Here is a 22,488-nt window from a genome sequence, read left to right as displayed (position 1 = left end):
GCGGATGATCGCCACCTATGGGCCAGCAAGGACTTGCATGCCGATTTCTCTTATTATAAATGTAAGTGGACAATGCACCTATTGTAAAATTAAAATCACATTGTTCCTGACCTGGTGGCGCCTTCTTTCTTTAATTTTGTTTGTGTAACAACTGTTCTATTCTTTTCAAGTAAACATTTTGCAACTGGTTAAGTTACATCTTGTGTGGGACTCTATCTCTTGCATCTGCTGGTGAGGTGACGAGTACCAAGGTGACAGTAAATATATATTACAGTTTGGTGTTGTGGGTCTCTTTACTATTGAGTTCTATATTCATACTGCTATACAGTTGTGCTAAGGGGGGTTTGAGCAAATTTTCTGGGGTTGACAGGTATAGTGCAGACCCAATCAATTCTCAGCAGTACCTACGGGGGTAATGCTACATTATATTACACTGCAAGCCAAGAAGACTGTGGAGATCCACTGGGGTGTAGAAGCCGCTTGCATCAACATATTACATACATTTTATTTATTTCATTTTTGCCTAGCTATTTATCTCTGCAATTTTTGACCCACATTCAAAGTGCATCAGTTGAAAACAAAGGTTGTCTTTGGCTCCAGCAGACCTTGTAATATGTAGTAAATAAACAGTCTTTGTAATACATACCTCCATAAAAGTAATATTCCCATTGGTTTCAATATTATAGATTTTTTGAGTTATCTCCTCGGCTGCATCCTCATCTCCTATTAGAGTAACTTCTTCTACAACTGCTTTAAGTTCCTGAACATAGCAATGCAGAATTGATTTTCTACATGTATCCTGTAAACAGTACAATATAAACCTTCAATGTTAAAAAAGGATTCATACACCAATAAATAGCACTAACACTGTGATAAAACACTAAGGCTAGGTCTCCACTATTGCGACCCCAAAGTCATGTGATTTACACAGCAACTTTGCAATGCGATTTTTGACGCGATGCCATGCAACCGATGAGATCCATGAGAGAAAACGTTGCACCGAATTTAGAAAAAAGTAGTGCAAAAAACTTTTTTGGAGTCGCACCAATTAGAACGGGGACCAATGAAATACATGGATTTAGACTTGTCATGCAACTTCACATGTGTCAAGTCGCACAACAACTCGCAGTAGTGGAAACAGAGCCTTAATCCATAAATACCACATTATTTACTTTTCAGTTTGATCAGTACTACAAATTTGTTTAACAATGTAAATTAATGAATAGAAATGCCCTACTTTAAGTGCTCTACACATAAACCAAAAGTGTATTTTAATGGAGTGTCTTGGTGAAAAGAAATCCTTAAAATTAAACAACTACTGTTCAAGTTATAGTCTCTGGTTGGCTTTGATTTATAGGCTTGTAAGGACTCATTCACACCATCAAAATTTAGCATGCAAAGGTTTGTGCATTGCAGTGCCTTTCAATTTCAAACAGCACCCTAAGCACCATCAAAACACAACTGTGCTGCAACACACAATAATACACTACAATACATAATGGCCCAGATTCACATAGAACTGCGGCGGCGTAACGTATCGTAGATACGTTACACCGCCGCAAGGCAAGGCGGGCCAATTCAAATGGGTGTGTGCCATTTAAATTCGGCGCACTCCCGCGCCGGACCTGATGCGCATGCTCCGTTTCCTAACTCCTGCCGTGCTTTGCGCGCCGTGACGTAATTTTTTGGAACGGCGACGCGCGTAGCGTACTTCCGTTTTCTCGGACGGCTTACGCAAACAACGTTAAATTTTGAATTTCGACGCGGGAACGACGGCCATACTTTAGACAGCAATACACTTGCTGTGTAAAGTTAGGGCACCAAAAAAACGACTAACTTTAACTAGACTAGCGGCGACGTATCGAACGCGAAAAACCGTCGTGGATCGCCGTAACTCCTAATTTGCATACCCGACGCTGGTTTACGACGCGAACTCCCCCCAGCGGCGGCCGCGGTACTGCATCCTAAGATCCGACAGTGTAAAACTATTACACCTGTCGGATCTTAGGGATATCTATGCGTAACTGATTCTATGAATCAGTCGCATAGATAGAAACAGAGATACGACGGCGTATCAGGGGAAACGCCGTCGTATCTCATTTGTGAATCTGGCCCTATGTGTACTAGTGTGGATTGCTGCAAAAATACAACATTCCCTATCTTTTCGAGTTACAGCCCATTGCATGCTGCAGCACATTTCAGTGCACGGAAATGCATAACCTGCAGCCCACTAGGATCAGGCCCTTAGGATTGGCCCTTAGGATGGGCCCTTAGGAATGCCTATACAGAAAATAATGTTTGAGTAATGTGAATAATTAATTGGTTAATTAGGCAGTATATGAAGTTACGGAATGAGCACACATAAGTGCCAAAAGTGCTTGATGTTGTTTACAGAGTTTAATTTATTTGGTTGAAATAAATCTGCAACTGATGATGATCTATTTAATATGAGTGCCTACATCTAAAACAGTTTCCAAATCAGGAAGAAAAGGCAGGGGGCCAGATTCAGGTAGGAGAGCGGATCTTTAAATCGGCGTAACGTATGTCATTTATGTTACGCCGCCGCAAGTTTTTCAGGCAAGTGCTTTATTCACAAAGCACTTGCCTGTAAAGTTTCAGCGGCGTAGCGTAAATCACCCGGCGGAATTCAAATTCGGCGGGTAGGGGGCGTGTATCATTTAAATGAAGCGCGTCCCCGCACCGAACGAACTGCGCATGCGCCCTCCGTAAAATATCCCAGTGTGCATTGCTCCAAATGATGTCGCAAGGACGTCATTGCTTTCGACGTGAACGTAAATAACGTCCAGCCCTATTCATGGACGACTTACGCAAACGACGTAAAATTTTGACGCGGGAACGATGGCCATACTTAACATTGGCTACGCCACCTAGGGGGCAGCTTTATCTTTACGCCGGCATACCTATTACGGAAACGGCGTATCTTTACTGCGACGGGCAAGCGTACGTTCGTGAATCGGCGTATCTACTAATTTGCATATTCTACGCCAAACTCAATGGAAACGCCACCTAGCGGCCAGCGGAAATATTGCACTCTAAGATACGACCGCGCAGGCCATCGTATCTTAGGTAGGTTTAAGTGTATCTCAGTTTGAGCATACACTTAAACATGCGACGGGCTTAGATTGCGAGTTACGTCGGTGTATCTACTGATACGCCGGCTGAACTCTTTGTGAATCTGGCCCATGGACTGCAATTTGTATCAAAACAGGCAGGTATAATAAGGATACCAAATTTGCAAAATTAAATCCAGAGACACCCACATTTAACCATGTCCACAAAACCACACCCCTTATTTTTAGTAAAGTATAAGGTTGCTTTCACACTGGGGCGGACGGGTCCATTAGCAGTAAAGCATGACTAGTTTTAGCAGCGCTTTATTCCTGTTTTATGGCGATTTTAGGCCGATAACGGGGCGCTTTTAACCCCCGCTACCAGCCGAAGAAGGGGTTAATAGCGCCTGTGTTGTGGCGCTTCGGAAGCACTGCCCATTTATTCCAATGGGCAGTGGGGGTGTAGGAGCGATGTATACACCTATACAAAAACATGCAGAATAAGGCCTCATGCACACTGGGCATTAAATTAAATGCCACTTTTAGAGGCATCTTGCTTTTTTTTTTTTTTTCACCTCCAGAGGCACATTCACAAATGCGCACATAGGCGTTTACAGGCATTTAGAAACAGTGTCAACGCATCCAGGAGCAGCAGCGCTTTGACACAAAAGACACCTGACGTGCCTAAAACATGTGTACATTTGTCTAAAAACGCTTAAGAGCTAGGTGCTCATTCATTTCAATGGCCAGAATAAATTAATATTTTGGCCAATGAAATCAATAAACATCCAAGTGTTTGACATGCTTGAACACTGCTTTTCTCCTGCCAGGAGAAAGTTGTTGCTGGGCAAATTGCCCAGTGTGCACGAGGCCTGAGGGTAACAGCTGTGGTAGACAGTAGTTTACTTACAGCACGGGATGCACTAGCAGTGTAAAGCTTTAATCCTTTATGCTGCAGTTGGAATAAAAATATACAAAATGCAAAATATAAATAACTTGAAAGAGAAAAATACAAAAACACACAATGCAATAATACTGTGCATAATAAACCATATGCCTGAGAAATACATTTCTAAACTGGTTAATAACAAACTACTTTGTATTTTTAGGAAATACGGTATATTCTTAAAAATACAAAGCTAGATAGATAGAAATATTACTTAACATACAACACCAATTCCAAAAAAGTTGGGACGCTGTGTAAAATCTACATGAAATAGGGGTGCGCGCTATACGCCCGCGCGCGGTATATGCCGATAAATACAGTACATAATGTTTTTTTCCAGCTCTTCCTTATTAGTACCACTTACTTTTTCCAGCTTTTTGTTGCCCTTTTTCTAACTTTTTTGAGACATGTTGCTGCCATCAATTTCAAAACAACCTTATTTTTTTCTTAAAAACATAAATTTTCTCAATTTAAACATTTAATATGTTTTTTGTTTTCTATTGTGAAAAAATATGGATTCATTAAAATTGCAAATCATTACATTCTGTTTTTCATGTAGTTTTTAAACCGCATCCCAACTATTTGGAATTGGGGTTGTATTGTGATATTTGGGGTTCCAAATCACTAGCCAGCTATGCCTTTTGTAAAAGCAAACAGTCTTTATTTCTTCAAGAAGGACAGAAAAACTGCTTACTTTTAGCAGAAACAAACTAAACAGTCTATACACTCTTGTACCACGCAAATCTTTCACTCACCGCCAGCTTGCTGACCGCCCTATAGCAGTTTTACTGCAACAGGGCAGCAGCCGTGTACTGGATCACATACATTTCCATTTGGCATTTCCGCCTGCAGGGGGAGCGCACGCTGCTTCTGCTGTGAATATTTAGTTTCGGACACTCTTAGCTGGATTCAAATAGACCGCTGCATCTTTGCGGCGGCGTAGCGTATTTACACTACGCCGCCGTAAGTTAGCTAGGCAAGTACTGTGGGCCAGATTCACGTAGCCCGGGCGCAACGTAACGTAACCAATTTACGTTACACCGCCGCAAATTTTCTGTCTAAGTGCCCGATCCACAAAGCACTTACCTGGAAATTTGCGGCGGTGTATCGTAAATCCGTCCGGCGCAAGGCGGGCCTATTCAAATGGGGCGGGTACCATTTAAATTAGGCGCGCTCCCGCGCCGGACGTACTGCGCATGCTCCCATCGCAGATTTCCCAACGTGCTTTGCGCGAAATTACGACGCGCCAACGTTTTGTGAATCACGACGTGAAAAAAACGTGCGCCGGGAAAAAGAATTTTTTTTTAAAAAATTCAAAAGCGACGTGGGAAAGACGGGTATACTTTTACATGGTGGAGTCATTTTCCACTTTGTAAAAGGTGCCCTATCTTTGCGACGGCAAACTAACACTCGCGGCGACGTAACAACGGGAAAAATCTTAGTGGATCGCCGTAACTCCTAATTTGCATACCCGACGCTGGTTTACGACGCAAACTCCCCCCAGCGGCGGCCGCGGTACTGCATCCTAACATCCGACAGTGTAAAACTATTACACCTGTCGGATTTTATGGCTATCTATGCGTAACTGATTCTATGAATCAGTCGCATAGATAGAGTAATCGACTGCACACTCGATATAGTTCCAACAAAAGTTACATGACTCACAGTCCCAAGAATCTTTCAGCTGGACCGGTGTATTGTCACATTCTGTTGCCTATCGTAGAATGCTGCGGAAGTCACGTGGCGGCCAACTGCGCATGCGCGATGCGTTCCAAACGCAAGTGCGATGCGTTCCAATGGATTCACGACAGTACACACCAGTGAAACCTTGGTCGGCATCCAGGCTCTTTCCTTAACATCCCCGTGGATTGGAGGATGTTAAAAAAAGAGCCAGGGGGCCGAGCGAAGCGAGGAAGTGAGGCCGATTGGCCACTTTCCTCTGAATCCACGTCGCCCTGAATGCCGGGTTCGCTGATGTGTACTGTCGTAAATCTATTGGAACGCATCGCACTTGCGTTTGGAACGCATTGCGCATGCGCAGTTGGACGCCATGTGACTTCTGCAGCATTCTACGATAGGCAGCAGACTGTGACACTACACCGGCAGCACAGTAAGGTAAATTCGCCAGGGTACGTCCATCAATTGAATCCCACTGGTTCACCTTCCTTCCATAGATAAGGTAGCGAAGGACCATTCATGGTTCAGTAGGCCCCAGAAACTCCTGGGTCTTCTTGCAGTTGATAGGCCTCGGGCCGGCCGGCCCCGAGGCTGCAAAACAGCTCAACATCCCTGAGGCCAGGAGGGCCCTCAGGTCGGGATCGGAAGACGAACTCTGCTAAGCGGCGTCTGTCTCTTAAGTACCCCTCCTTTAGAATGCACAGCTGGTTGACCACGCCCCCTGAGCCTCCTCTGAGAGAGAGATACCCAATACCTCCAGCGTGTTGCCTTTCCAACCATGACCTGCAGTGACAGCGACACCCACCATCAAGGGGAAACCTCTGCAACCCAGCTTAACTGAACAGAGCCAATAATTTAGAATAATCATTCTAAGCCAAAACTACTGCTCAGGCAACAAACATTTAATAAATAGCACCCACTCGATGGGAGCAGGGCGCTACATGTGCTTTTAAATCCCCTAATGTAGTGGCTGCTACTGCCTGTACCTCTTCCAAAAATGAACTTAAAGCGGAGTTCCGGCCACAAATTGAAAAAAAAAAACTTTTTAAATATAAATACCCCTGTAATACACAAGCTGAATGTATTCTACTACAGTTAGTCTGTAAACTAAGGTCCGTTTTGTTAGGTTGTTACAGCATTTAGACACTTTATAAAACAGAAATTGACTGGGGCCATCTTAAGTGTGGGCATCATGAAGCCAGACTGTATGACTTCCTGGATTTCAGCCTCGCACATGCTCAGTGCTGTACAAGCAGTGTAATGGTTTCAGATCAGTTTTCAATAGCAATGGGAGTGTCAGAGGAAGTTACCGCCCCTTATCTATGCAAACCTCTCCTCCCCTCCTCCCCTCCCCTCTCCCCCCTCCTCCTTCCAGGAACCAGTAAATATAATAAATAATTTGTTCCTGTGCAGATCTATCTACATAACAAGATGATATATATCTCTTGTTATATATGTGGTGTGTATACATATACCAGACATGTGCACCGTCAATAAATTCATTTTGTTAGTGCGGTGATGTTAGTGCGGTGATGTTAGTGTGGTGATGTTAGTGCGGTGATGTTAGTGCTGCGATGTTAGTGCCGCGATGTTAGTGCTGCGATGTTAGTGCGGTGATGTTATTGCTGTGATGTTAGTGCTGTGATGTTAGTGCTGTGACATTAGTGCTGCGATGTTAGTGCTGCGATGTTAGTGCGGTGATGTTAGTGCTGTGATGTTAATGCTGTGATGGTAATGCTGTGATGTTAGTGCGGTGACAGTGCGGTGATGTTAGTGCGGTGACAGTGCGGTGATGTTAGTGCGGTGACAGTGCGGTGATGTTAGTGCGGTGACAGTGCGGTGATGTTAGTGCGGTGACAGTGCGGTGACAGTGCGGTGATGTTTGTGCGGTGACAGTGCGGTGATGTTAGTGCGGTGACAGTGCGGTGACAGTGCGGTGATGTTAGTGCGGTGACAGTGCGGTGATGTTAGTGCGGTGACAGTGCGGTGACAGTGCGGTGACAGTGCGGTGACAGTGCGGTGATAGTGCGGTGACAGTGCGGTGATGTTAGTGCGGTGACAGTGCGGTGACAGTGCGGTGATGTTAGTGCGGTGACAGTGCGGTGACAGTGCGGTGATGTTAGTGCGGTGACAGTGCGGTGACAGTGCGGTGACAGTGCGGTGACAGTGCGGGGATGTTAGTGCGGTGACAGTGCGGTGACAGTGCGGTGACAGTGCGGTGACAGTGCGGTGATGTTAGTGCGGTGACAGTGCGGTGACAGTGCGGTGACAGTGCGGTGACAGTGCGGTGATGTTAGTGCGGTGACAGTGCGGTGACAGTGCGGTGATGTTAGTGTGGTGACAGTGCGGTGACAGTGCGGTGACAGTGCGGTGATGTTAGTGCGGTGACAGTGCGGTGACAGTGCGGTGATGTTAGTGCGGTGACAGTGCGGTGACAGTGCGGTGATGTTAGTGCGGTGACAGTGCGGTGACAGTGCGGTGACAGTGCGGTGACAGTGCGGTGATGTTAGTGCGGTGACAGTGCGGTGACAGTGCGGTGACAGTGCGGTGATGTTAGTGCGGTGACAGTGCGGTGACAGTGCGGTGACAGTGCGGTGACAGTGCGGTGACAGTGCGGTGATGTTAGTGCGGTGACAGTGCGGTGACAGTGCGGTGACAGTGCGGTGATGTTAGTGCGGTGACAGTGCGGTGACAGTGCGGTGACAGTGCGGTGACAGTGCGGTGACAGTGCGGTGATGTTAGTGCGGTGACAGTGCGGTGACAGTGCGGTGATGTTAGTGCGGTGACAGTGCGGTGACAGTGCGGTGATGTTAGTGCGGTGACAGTGCGGTGACAGTGCGGTGACAGTGCGGTGACAGTGCGGTGATGTTAGTGCGGTGACAGTGCGGTGACAGTGCGGTGACAGTGCGGTGACAGTGCGGTGATGTTAGTGCGGTGACAGTGCGGTGACAGTGCGGTGACAGTGCGGTGACAGTGCGGTGACAGTGCGGTGATGTTAGTGCGGTGACAGTGCGGTGATGTTAGTGTGGTGACAGTGCGGTGACAGTGCGGTGATGTTAGTGTGGTGACAGTGCGGTGACAGTGCGGTGATGTTAGTGCGGTGACAGTGCGGTGACAGTGCGGTGATGTTAGTGCGGTGACAGTGCGGTGACAGTGCGGTGATGTTAGTGCGGTGACAGTGCGGTGACAGTGCGGTGACAGTGCGGTGATGTTAGTGCGGTGACAGTGCGGTGATGTTAGTGCGGTGACAGTGCGGTGACAGTGCGGTGATGTTAGTGCGGTAACAGTGCGGTGACAGTGCGGTGATGTTAGTGCGGTGACAGTGCGGTGATGTCAGTGCGGTGACAGTGCGGTGACAGTGCGGTGATGTTAGTGCGGTGACAGTGCGGTGACAGTGTGGTGATGTTAGTGCGGTGACAGTGCGGTGACAGTGCGGTGACAGTGCGGTGATGTTAGTGCGGTGACAGTGCGGTGACAGTGCGGTGACAGTGCGGTGATGTTAGTGCGGTGATGTTAGTGCGGTGACAGTGCGGTGACAGTGCGGTGATGTTAGTGCGGTGACGGTGCGGTGACGGTGCGGTGACGGTGCGGTGACTGTGCGGTGACAGTGCGGTGACGGTGCGGTGACGGTGCGGTGATGTTAGTGCGGTGACAGTGCGGTGACAGTGCGGTGATGTTAGTGCGGTGATGTTAGTGCGGTGACAGTGCGGTGACAGTGCGGTGATGTTAGTGCGGTGACGGTGCGGTGACGGTGCGGTGACGGTGCGGTGACGGTGCGGTGATGTTAGTGCGGTGATGTTAGTGCGGTGACAGTGCGGTGACAGTGCGGTGATGTTAGTGCGGTGACGGTGCGGTGACGGTGCGGTGACGGTGCGGTGACAGTGCGGTGACGGTGCGGTGACAGTGCGGTGACGGTGCGGTGACAGTGCGGTGACGGTGCGGTGACGGTGCGGTGACGGTGCGGTGACATTATGTGCAGAGTGGGGGGAGGTACAGATGATCAGGCATACAGAGCACATCTCGGTCTGTGTAGATCTGTATGTGAGTACAGTGATCATAGTACAGCCCCGCCTCCCTGCACTAGAATTGTAACACACAGTGCAGAGCTCTGTTGCAATGTACAGGGAGGCGGGGCTGTACTATGCTCAGTTCTCTCACATACAGATCTATCAGACAGAGTGAGATTCGCTCTCTCTGCCTGATGATCTGTATCTCCGTGCATCGGAGACAGATGGCAGGTGGGCGGGTGGTGGAGGGAGGAGGACGGGGGCGGCGGTGACGGACGGGTGGAGAAGCTAGGACGGGGGCGGAGCTAGGACGGGGGCGGAGCTAGGACGGGTGGAGGAGCTAGGACGGGGGAGGAGTTGGAGAGGGAGAAGAGGAAGGACACCACCTCTATCGGCGGCACTGCCCTCCCTCCCTCCCGCCCCCCGAGATGTTCATCCACGGCTGCGATGTTCAGCCCAGCCTCCTGGGATTGAAGAGACACATATCCCAGGAGGCATAGCAGCGCTGGATGCGGCGGGGGGGGCCATTCCGCCGCGGCGGGGGAATAAGAGACTCACAGATAAAAACGTGAGTTTTTAAAAGACAAAAATAAAACATCCCAAATGTATTTAAGGGGGCAGTGTAAAAACGAATGCAAAAAAGTTGTAAAATAGGGTGGAACTCCGCTTTAAGAAATCTGCATAGGTGTGAATAGGATCCATAGAAAACAACGTTAACTTGATTAACATATATACAATAAAAAATTGTACAGGTGTGAAGGTAGGCTACTTTAAGTAGCATGCAGTTATGTTCTGAGCACAGACTACTGATGTCCATTGCCTGCTGGGGGGCAGGTCCAGGGGCGTGCTGGGCTGTGGGGCAGGCATGCATTTTCCCCCTGGGCTGCTCTAATATGCTCTACAAAGGCTGCCAGCTCAGACCCGCACATGAGCAGTTTTTGAGCTGGCCGAGTGTAGCAGCTAAATCCAGTATAGTGAGCCAGGGTCTCTGTCTCAGTGCCGACAGTCTTACACAGAGCCCAGCCCCTCCCTCCTCCACACGATTGGCTGGCAAAGGCTGGACAAGGCTGGACCTGCTCTCTCTCTTTCCCCACCCACACTCCAGGCAGCCTGTGTGTTGTCTGTGAAGGATGTGTGGGCGTGAAAGTTAAACGTTTTTTTGTTTTTCTAACATGCCATTGACTAACGAGAAAATAGAGAACATGTTCTCTATTTGGCCCGACGAGTTCCTCGTCGGCTTCCTCGCTGAAAAGTGTACACACGACCGAGTTTCTCGGCAGAATACGGCTCGGACCGAGTTTCTGGCTGAATTCTGCCGAGAAACTTGGTCGTGTGTACGGGGCCTAAGCCTTACCTATTAAATCTGTTGGGAAAAGAAAGCCCTGGCTATAACTAGATTTAAAGGAGCATACAATAATTTGCCTGCTTTTTAGGACCAATTTACACTTTTGAATTGTAATGCACATGAGCTAAAATGCATGTGTTGTGGTTCCCCATAATTAAGATAGTGTCTAATCCCACCTCAATGCTGCAGCAAGTTCTGAAAAATACAACCTGTCCTTTTCTGTGTTTTGGCATGTTGAGAGGCCTATATTGTAGGTGTCAATGACAGTGCCCTAAAATACACATAACATGCATTTTGATGCATTGGCAACACACACTCACAAGACTTGGTCAGTCTATTAAGCATTTTCACTGCAAAAACAAGTGTCAAAACATAGGTAAGTGCACATTGACAAACCCTACAAGAAAATGCACTTTTTTTTTATAGAGGAAATGCTGCGCTATCTGGATGTTAGCATGAGTACTAGGGTTGTCCCGATACCGATACTAGTATCGGTTTCGGGACCGATACAGAGCATTTGCGCGAGTACTTGTACTCGCGCAAATGCTCTCGAAGCTTCCCCGATTACTTTTTTTTTATGTGGCCAGAGAGGAGTCAGTGTCTGGGGAAGGCAGGAGAGGGCGGGGGAGTGCAGGCAGAGTTTGGCTGTAGAGGGGACGGGCAGCACACGCTGGGGGGGGGTGTCGGGCCGGTGCTCCCTTTCCGAGACTGAAGAGGACAGCGTGGAGACAACGGGCGGCATGGCGGCGACAGGGAGGCAGTGACACACAGGCTGAAGCCTGGCTTTGCGGAGGGGGGTCCTTCATCACACCCGGGACCCACCCGCGGCTCTGACAAATCTCAGCTGTGACTGTCTCACGGTCACACAGCCAAGCAGACCGCAGCCCCCTCCCCCTCTTCTGTATATACTATAAGTGCTGTGCGCCGTGCAATTAGTGCCATCTATCAGTGCCCACAAGTGCCACCTATCAGTGCCAGCCACCTATTAGTGCCCATCAGCGCCAGTCACCAGTCAGTGCCCATAAGTGCCGCCTATCAGTGCCAGCCACCTGTCAGTGCCACCTATCAGTCCCCATCTGTCAAACTGCCACATGACATTGAAAAAAAGTATCGGTATTCGGTATCTGCGAGTACTTGGAAAAAAGTATCGGTACTTGTACTCGGTCTTAAAAAAGTGGTATCGGGAAAAACCCTAATGAGTACCTTATAATCCACATATGTGTTAAAATGTATAAAGTGCTTAGGTGCTGGTAAATAAATACATAAAGTATTTTAATGCAAACTCCAAAAAGTTCATACAAAATAAAATAAAAAACTTCATGTATCAAATTTAGTGATCTAAATGCATGCAAAAAATATATATATTTAAAGTGATCGAGTGATTAAAAGTGCTGAGTGCACACATAATAAGTGTCAAATTTGAATTTAAATAGTAACATCAGCCCTCAAAATTTGTACTCGCCTGCTCGCATTTGGCGAGGGAATTTATCAGCAGTGCAAGTATGGACAGGGCTTCCCCTCACGCCGCTCACACACTCACAGTGCGGCCAGTACAATAATTGTATTCTACAGCTGACCTGCCAGCGCCGCTCCACATTGACGCTTGGGACCACCCCTCTCCACCTCCCACAGAGGCTAGCAGCTAGCAGATTTGTAAAAAATAATGGACACCAGCGCCGCCCGGGACCGCCCCTCTCCACCGCCCACACATCTCCTTCCCGCACAGTCTATCTGCTAGCAGCTAGGGGACACATGGCTGCACTGGGGACACGTTATGGCTGCACTGGGAACACAGGCTGCAATTGGGACACAAATCTGCACTGAGGACACATGGCTGCATTGGTAGACATGGACAGGCTTCATTTTTGGGCACGGATAAAGTTGTTGTTAATATTTATTTTTATAACTTAATTCTGCATAAAACATTTAAGTGTCATTTCCTGAGATAATTTATGAGGGCGTGATTAGGGGCGGGACATGGTAGGGGTTGTGTGGGGCAACTTATGGCGAGTAACCCTTGAGGCCTGGCTAGTAGCTCAGGACTTGAAATTTTGAGCCCTGGTAACATCATTGAATATTGCAGTCCATTCCAAAATGAATCACAGCTTGTACTGGCGATGAAACTCATGTTCTCAATTCAGCTGTCTCCTGCTTCGTCCTGTCCCCTCCCCAACATGTGTCGATACAGGGATGAATCGTATCTTCCTCAGGGGGATAAACACCCTGAGGAAGATACGATTTATCCCTGTATTGACACATGTTGTGGAGGGGACAGGACGGAGCAGGAGACAGCTGAATTGTCTCAGAAAGGATAGACACACTATTTCGGCTTTTTTGGCATTTTGTTTGGCTTTCTATAGAGTGGTGCACTAAAGCACCCAGCACATGTGAGTACCATGTCAGAGGGATTATGGTTTATTAATAAAATTATTTTATAAAATGGTATCTCACTATCAAGTCCCTTTATGTTTTGCACGAGTCTGGAAGCAGCAAAACTGAGCAGCCCAGGACTCCATTACTGACCCTGAACTAGGGTTGCCACCTCATCCCTTTAAAACAGAACACATATGAATTACACAGGTTCTGTGGCTGATTAAGGTGGTAATTTAACTCAAGTGGAGCCTTATCTAAATTAAATCAGCCACAGAACCTGTGTAATTCATATGTGTTCTGTTTTAAAGGGATGAGGTGGCAACCCTACCCTGAACCCAGGGGTGGTTCACAAGCGTGTTCTGACTGAACTTTATTGTGAGGTCACACGCTCTAAGGTGAGCCTTCACACATAGGGGGGGAGCACCCGAGTGAACACAATAACACAAGTTTTATCACAGTACAGTACAAGCTGTGATTAATTTTGGAATGGACTGCAATACTCAATGATGTTACTATTTATATGAAATGTTGACACTTATTGTGTGTGCACTCAGCACAGTGGATCACTATAAATATATTTTTTGCATGTATTTGGATCACTATATTTGATACATGAAGTTTTTTATTTTATTTTGTATGAACTTTTTGGAGTTTGCATGAAAATACTTTATATATTTATTTATCAGCACAGAGGCACTTTATACATTTCAACACATATGTGGATTATATGGTAAAAAAAACTTTTCACATCAACACATTTTTTATTTAGTGTCATTGCATCAAGGCACTCATGCTAATTTTCCTCTATAAATATTGCATTTGCACGGTCGTATGGGACATGATCCGTGCTAGCAGCTGTCCTGATAAGAGGTGTTACATTTTTACAGATTTTGGGTAGCTTGCAAGATTTCTTGGTTTTAGAAAGAAAAAGCACTTCTAAGCACATGAAAAGATCTAAATGAGCCCTAAAGGTTTAAATAATTGATAGAACATTTGGAAGAGACAGGTTTGCTTTCGGTATATTATTTATTTTAACGTTATCCATTCTTGGTACAAAGCCAAAGCTGCTCCCTCTACCCCCAGGCCACAGGCATAGTAATGATTACTGGACCCTTTTCACATGTTCCCATATTGTTTTATTAGAAAAGGTTGTTTAAAAGTACAGGGTATGTCTGGTTACCTCTTCTTGCTGAACAAAACATGCAGTAACATCCCAAATAATTCCGTAGCATGTTAAGCTGGCTAGCCAGGAACTAAGGCACATAGATTTTTACTAAAATGTATGTCTCTGTAAAGAAAGCTTCACTCCACCTACACCTGGCTTTGTTTTTATCAATTATGATCCACATCAGGAAGATATCTGGGGACAAAGAGACAAAGAGAAGGCTAATTTATTAAATACTTTCTTCAGCTCTGTGTATACAATGGAGCATGGGGAAGCTCATGTCCATAATGGGGGTGGGAGTGACACAGCCCCAAATCCACAATGGCTCAAAGGTTAGAAATATTTAGACAGAATAAAGGTGGATAAAGCACCTGGACCTGATGGCAACCATTCACGGATCCCAAAAGAATTGAGCTCTGTAATTTCAAAGCCACTGTATCTAATTTTTAGGGACTCATTAATGGGTGCCCATATTTAAAAAGGGAACAAAGTCTTTACCAAGTAACTATAGACCTGTTTGTTTAACTTCTATAGTTGGGAAGATACTGGAACGAATAATAAAAGACCATATAGATGAGTTCTTGCCGGAAAAAAAACTATCTAAGCAACAGACAACATGGATTCATGAAAGACAGAAGTTGTCAGACAAACCTGATTTCCTTTTATGAAGAGATAACTAAAACCCTGGACAGAGGCGTGGCTGTGGATGTGGTATACTTGGATTTTGCAAAAGCGTTCGATACAGTTCCCCACACACGGCTCATGTGTAAGGTAAGGTCTGCAGGATTGGATATATCAGTTTGTAAATGGATAGAAAACTGGCTAAAAGACAGAATTCAGAGAGTAGTGGTTAATGATTCTTACTCTGAATGGTCTAAGGTTATCAGTGGTGTACCCCAAGGTTCAGTGCTGGGACCCTTACTTTTTAATATCTTTATAAATGATATAGGGTCTGGGATCAAAAGTAAAATTTCTGTCTTTGCAGATGACACCATGCTATGCAGTGGAATAACGTCCTTGCAGGATGTCTCCAATTTACAAGCCGACCTCAATATGCTGTCCAATTGGGCAACTATGTGGCAGATGAGGTTTAATGTTAACCACTTAAGACCCGGACCAATATGCAGGTAAAGGATCAGGACCTTTTTTGCGATTCGGCACTGCGTCGCTTTAACTGACAATTGCGCGGTTGTGCGACGTGGCTCTCAAACAAAATTGGCATCCTTTTTTTCCCACAAATAGAGCTTTCTTTTGGTGGTATTTAGTCACCTCTGCGGTTTTTAATTTTTGCGCTATAAATAAAAATAGAGCGACAATTTTGAAAAAAAAAAAACAATATTTTTTACTTTTTGCTATAATAAATATCCCCCAAAAATATATCAAATCTTTTTTTTCCTCAGTTTAGGCCGATACGTATTCTTCTACATATTTTTGGTAAAAAAAATCGCAATAAGCGTTTATCGGTTGGTTTGCGCAACATTTATAGCGTTTACAAAATAGGGGATAGTTTTATTGCATTTTTATTAATAATTTTTTTTTTACTACTAATGGCGGCGATCAGCGATTTTTTTTCGTGACTGCGACATTGTGGCGGACACATCGGTCAATTTTGACACATTTTTGGGACCATTGTCATTTCACAGCAAAAAGTGCTATAAAAATGCATTGTTTACTGTGAAAATGACAATTGCAGTTTGGGAGTTAACCACTAGAGGGCGCTGAAGGGGTTAAGTGTGACCTCATATGTGTTTCTAACTGTAGGGGGGCGGGGCTGGACGTGTGACGTCATTGATCGCCTTTCCCTATATCAGGGAACAGACGATCAATGACAGCGCCACTGTGAAGAACGGGGAAGGTGTGTTTACACACCTCTCCCCGTTCTTCAGCTCCTGTGACCAATCGCGGGACTTCGGCGGAGATGGGGTCTGCAGGTCCCACGGTCACGGAGCTTCGGACCCTCGGCTGGGCATTTAACAATCACGTACAGGTTCGTGATTGTGCCCAGCCGTGCCATTCTGCTGACGTATATCGGCGTTAGGCGGTCCTTAAGTGGCTAATAAATGTAAAGTTATGCACTTGGGGGGCTAAGAATATGCATGCATTATACATACTAGGGGGAGTACAACTGTGGGAATCCATAGTGGAGAAGCATCCGGGGGTTTTGGTAGATCATAAGCTCAATAATGGCATGCAATGCCAAGCTGTGGTTTCCAAAGCGAGCAAAGTCCTTTCTTGTATTAAGAGAGGTATGGACTCCAGAGAGAGAGATATAATTTTTCCCCTGTACAAATCATTAGTAAGACCTAATATGGAATATGCAGTACAGTTTTGGGCACCAGTTCTCAAAAGGGATATCAGGGAACTGGAGAAAGTGCAGAGAAGGGCAACCAAACTGATAAGAGGCATAGAAGAGCTCAGCTATGAGGAAAGATTAGAGGAACTGAATGTATTCCCACGGAGCTCTCTGATGTGGCCCGCGACCTCCTGCTTTGGCAGGTAATATATTATGAGATTGTAAGCTCTTCTGAGCAGGGCCCTCCTAATCCTCTTGTATTTTATTGTATTGTAACTGTATTGTCTCCCTTTTATATATATAAAGTGCTGCATAAACGGTTGGTGCTATATAAATCCTCTATAATAAAAATAATAATAATTCACTCTTGAGAAGAGGAGATTAAGGGGGGATATGATCAACATGTACAAATATATAAGGGGTCCATATAGTGAACTTGGTGTTGAGTTATCCACTTTACGGTCATCACAAAAGACAAGGGGGCACTCTTTACATCCAAATACGGAAAGGTTTATTCACAGTAAGAACTGTGAAAATGTGGAACAGACTCCCTCCAGATGTGGTTCTGTCCAACTCAGTAGATTGCTTTAAGAAAAGCCTGGATACTTTCCTAAATGTACACAATATAACCGAGTACTGACATTCAGTGGCGGCTGGTGCTCAAATTTTTTGGGGGGGAGCAAACAATCGAAGAAAAAAAGAAGACAATTGCAGCTTCACTGTGCCCATCAAATGCAGCCACTGTGCCCATCAAATGCAGCCACTGTGCCATGCCATCAATTGTCGCCACTGTGCCATCAATTGTCACCACTGTGCCATGCCAAATGCAGCCACTGTGCCATGCCATCAAACGCAGCCACTTTGCCATCAATTGTCACCAATGTACCCATCAATTTTCATCACTGTGCCCATCAATTGTCACCACTGTGCCATGCCAAACGCAGCCACTGTGACATGTCATCAATTGTTACCACTGTGCCCACATCAATTGTCGCCACTGTGCCCACATCAATTGTCGCCACTGTGCCCACATCAATTGTAGCCACTGTGCCCACATCAATTGTAGCCACTGTGCCCACATCAATTGTAGCCACTGTGCCCACATCAATTGTCCCCACTGTGCCCACATCAATTGTAGCCACTGTGCCCACATCAATTGTCCCCACCGTGCCCTGTAAAATGCTGCCAGTCAGATTGCCCCCCCCCCTGGCTAACTATTTGGAAGCCGATTACAGCCTGATACAGCCACTGGCTCTGATAGGCACTTCCAAAGCCAACCAGCTGCCGTTATTCAGATGGCCAGTGCTCACCAGGGGGCCGGCCATCTGAATAGTGGGCGGCAGCAACAACACATAAATTAATGCAGTGCATGAAACTGTGTATTGTATTCAGTGGCGGTGCAGGAGAGAGAGGGGGCGGCGCTCCTGCGCCCTCTATGGACGCACCGCCACTGCTGACATTTATAGGTAAAGTTGATCCGGGGAAAATCTGTTTGCCTCTCGGGGGATCAGGAAAGATTTTTTTCCTCTGCTGTAGCAAATTGTAGCATGCTTTGCTGGGGTTTTTGTCTTCCTCTTCCTCCACTGTGGGTATAGAATTGGGTATATGGGATTGTACGATATTTTTTATTTTATTTTTATTTATTTTTTATGGTTGAACTGGATGGATTTGTGTCTTTTTTCAACCTGACTAACTATGTAACTATGTAACTATCTGAGTGTGACCTTTGCCATAGAGTTTCACTGCCTCCATAATGTAAAATAAATATAAAATAAATAATGATTGTGAAAATCATCATAGAAGGTATGTGGACTTTATAAACCAGCTTTGCATATCTCACTGCTGGAATTCCTCCACATAAAAATTATGGATAATTGAAATTTAAGCTTCTAACAGAAATTGAAAGATAACTTGTGGGTGGCAACAATATTACCTATCAATGCTGTATTAAAATTAAACAGATAATTGCAAAATATAGTACTTAGACTAGAACATATTACAAACATGTATTACTTACATAGTTCCAGTATTTACTTTTCTGAAGAATCTAAAAAAGTACAAAGACATCAGCATGACCATGTGCCTGTAGGTCACAAAAACTAAAAAAAAAACAATTATCTATAACGATTTCCCTCACAAAATATATTCAACTATCTATTACTATTTCCCTCATACGTTATTACAAATATATGTATTTATTCATCGCTACATGATTAAAGCAGCATATAAAAGAGAACTCCCATAAGTCTATTAGAGGTACAAGGTAAGGTCACTGTTTTTTTGAAGTTACACTGATCTTACATGGCACCACCAATGCCAAATCATCATTAAAGTTCCCAATGATGATATTTTGAATAGATCAGGCAAAGATGTTCCAATCTGTGGGTGCTGTGTAGCAGAGGATGCCCCTAATCTGGCGCACAGCATGGGGCACTCAGCATGGGGCACTCAAGATCCTGATTCTTGTCACTTGAACACCCTGCTTAGTGACCCAGCCTGGCCTAACCGGCACCAGAACACATAAGACTACTACTACTACAGCTCCTAGCTACTGGCCAAGCTAGATAACTCTCATCATGTCCCCGGTGTGGGCATTACAACTGTGGGCACCCAGCTGTGACAGTGTGCAGTTTTACAGCCAGGTGCACAATGCGCATGTGCGAGTTGCGCTGCGCCTCCCTAATGGTTGGGCATTACTCTGGGACCTGTGGCATGTCCCAGAATATTGCAGGGAGGAAGGAGGAGAGGAGAACTTCTGGTTGAATCGCCTAGGAGGTGCAAACCGGAAGCTTGAGCTGTCAAAACAAGGTACCCCCCCAAAAATGTACTAGACCAGGTTTGTTGTTGTTGTTGCTCAGCTGTGACTGTTGCTATAGTGATTTAGGCTGGTGCCTCAAACGTATGCTTTCTGACTTTCCTCTTGTACATTCATAGAAATGTCTGATAAGATAATTTAGTATTCACATTTTGCAATCAAATCAGATAATAATTAGCAACTATATAGGGAAAATATGGCAGCAATAATATTGGAACAGATCTTGCATTGCAAGGCCCAAAGGCGGATAAAGTGGAGTGGAATCAAAATGTAGCCCCTCTAGTGTGTGCTACTAGAAGTGAGTATAGGAAAACCCTTTTTTTGTTCTGGCCCAGGGATAAACCTGAGTCATTGAATCTGGGTCAGGGTTATTAGAGGCCAGAGTTGGATGACTCATCCTGGCAGCTCTCTGGTGCCTCCCTGAAGAGTTGGAGAACATTCTGGAACTAGTGGGTGGGGGTAAGGAGGAGCTGCCTTGAATATTTAAGAGCTCTCAGCCAATCCCCAGGAGAAGCCCTGGCAGGGAACAGGGATAACATATATTTTTTCCAACTGGATCAAATCTATATAGTTTTTTTTTGCCTTCTTCCTGATCAACTGTGGGTATAGGGTTCTGTATATGGAGTTTTTTTTATCTAACACATAATAAATACTGTATGTGCATAACATCTTATTAAACAAGAAAATATACTTGCATCATAGACATGTTTCAGATCGTCTCCAATTGCCATCCATCGCCTCCGGATTCCGTTACACCACCCAGGAATAGCATAGCTGAAGAAATAAGCAGGAGACTTTAAAGGTTGAACAGTAAACATTTATGTCCTCCTCTGAAGATAATTCCTATAATCCAGTTTCAATACATTTTTTGTTGTTGTTTTATATTCAGGTCTGGGTCAGGGCCGTCTTAATAGCATCTTGGGCCCCTGGGCAAAGTAATGCTCTGGGACCCCTACAATGATGACAGTGCAGGTAAACAGACATCAAGTAGGTAAGAGGCAGACTGCCTCCCCTGTGTATCTATCACTCTCAGTGCTATCATGAGGGCTCCCAATTTCGGGGCAGCGTGGGCTCAAGGACCAGCTGCTGTGGGCAAAGTGCAGGGGCCACCCATACAGCTGGGGCCCCTGGGCAGTGCCCAGGTGTGCCCTCTCATTAAGACAGCCCTGCTAGGGATTTCACATAAATGAAGCAATACAAAGAGAGCATGATACTTTTTCATACAAGTATATGTACAGCAGGCATATATCAGGATAATTAGGTGTTGGGTGTACATACTCTTACAAACCTCCCTTATTGCAAGCTAGTGCTCCTACTAGCTCTATTAGTGTTCAAATTATCTTAATACTTATACATTTTGATGGTGTCACAATGACTTACATTTTTGGGACAGGACTGCCAACAATTTGTCACAATAGGCATAAATAAACATATATGATGCAAAAAAGGCCCAAGTGAATCCGCCTCTTTACCTTTTCCTTTGTACCACTCAATGTGTTTCGTCACCTGGACACATGACTTCCATATGCATGATATATAGTATGTTTATTTATGATTATTGCTACACCATTTTTCTTTTTAACTTTGGTCGTTGATACAATAATAACAACAAAATGTTTAGGAATGATACTGTGGACACTTATACCCCATTCACCCTAGTGTGATGTCTCCTGCATCTGCCATTGTGCTGCAAGGTGTGACAATGGAAAGCACATTATTATGGTGCCTGTTTAGATCAATTTAATAGGGTGCAGTACAATTTTTAAAAAGGTGCAGGTGCTTCTTTTGGTGCAGCATTTGTGGCCCCATAGACTTTAAAGGGAGCGCATGAAAAGTGCATGTACATGTGTTTTTTTTATGCATTTTGGCAGGGTTTTATGCTTGCCAACCAGTCATAAATATGTGTGGGAAAAAAACATGCTACAAAAACACACTGAAAAATGCATGATTATGTAGCAGCAGTTGCGTGAACCTAGGCTACATGTATATGCAAAATACAGTAAACAGTTTTAGGGCAGACACCTTTGTTCGAGGATGTGTTCACTAAAGTAAGGGTCTTTGTTGATGCACAAAGCTTGCTTTTGATATCAATTTGAGATGCCTATGAGATTATCCAGAATTCATTTCAGATACAATTTACTTGAATTTGACCTACTCCAGCTGCTTTTGCATTCCTATGTATGGAGAGAGAAGCCGTTTTAAACAGTCCATAGCCTTACAACACTGGCCCAAACACAGTAGTCTGCATTAATTTGATATAATTTGATGTGGTTGGCTGATTCAATATTAGAATAAAATATATAAATCAATGTTTTTATGGATGTTCAGTATGTTATTATTACCAATAAACTTAAAAAAAGTTTAAGTCTAGGAAAAAATAGTCCATCTCTGCAACACGTGCCAATTTCTGCAATGTTTTATCTCTAAGAATGCTGCAATTACATAAAAATACCAGTTGACCCTGGTAGAAATGCTTCTCAAGCTGATGCATTTTTCCCAGCAAACCATTTGTTGAGTCTTAGCTTCTGTAGCCCATTTATTACTAAATGCTCAAGGGCTTCCAGCCAACTGATCACCTACCTGCACACTCAAGACTCACTTTTCATCCTTCTAGCAATGCCTACATTATTTGGCTACCAGGGCCAAATAACAGTTACATAAAGTAGGTTTTGGGGTAGCTTTCAAGCCCTTTGACTGCCATGCCACACACTGTACTCTGCATAAAGTAGCATGCCACCCAGAGTTCTCGTTTTATCTTATATACCTTTCTACATACACCGGTAGAACTTACAATGG

At 45.0% G+C, this 22,488-nt stretch overlaps 1 protein-coding gene across 3 annotated transcripts in view; it reads right to left on the bottom strand.

Moving 5' to 3' along the window:
- LOC120919292 (interleukin-15-like) overlaps nucleotides 1–22,488 on the bottom strand; it is a 77,655-nt gene that overhangs the window by 5,707 nt on the left and 49,460 nt on the right. For 2 of the 3 annotated variants that reach the window (XM_040331374.1, XM_040331382.1), the window contains exons 3-6: nucleotides 20,388–20,466; nucleotides 18,895–18,924; nucleotides 3,982–4,023; nucleotides 647–799 (exon numbers count right to left, since the gene is read on the bottom strand). In XM_040331374.1, the coding sequence (XP_040187308.1) occupies nucleotides 647–799; nucleotides 3,982–4,023; nucleotides 18,895–18,924; nucleotides 20,388–20,466 (304 nt within the window). The remainder of the gene's footprint in view (nucleotides 1–646; nucleotides 800–3,981; nucleotides 4,024–18,894; nucleotides 18,925–20,387; nucleotides 20,467–22,488) is intronic. The other variant, XM_040331392.1, reaches the window with a different exon arrangement.

This window comes from Rana temporaria, chromosome 1, assembly GCF_905171775.1.
Source record: "Rana temporaria chromosome 1, aRanTem1.1, whole genome shotgun sequence".
Lineage (NCBI taxonomy): Eukaryota > Metazoa > Chordata > Amphibia > Anura > Ranidae > Rana > Rana temporaria.
Note: the sequence above shows the minus strand (reverse complement) of the source record. Positions and strands in the feature narration are given on the sequence as shown.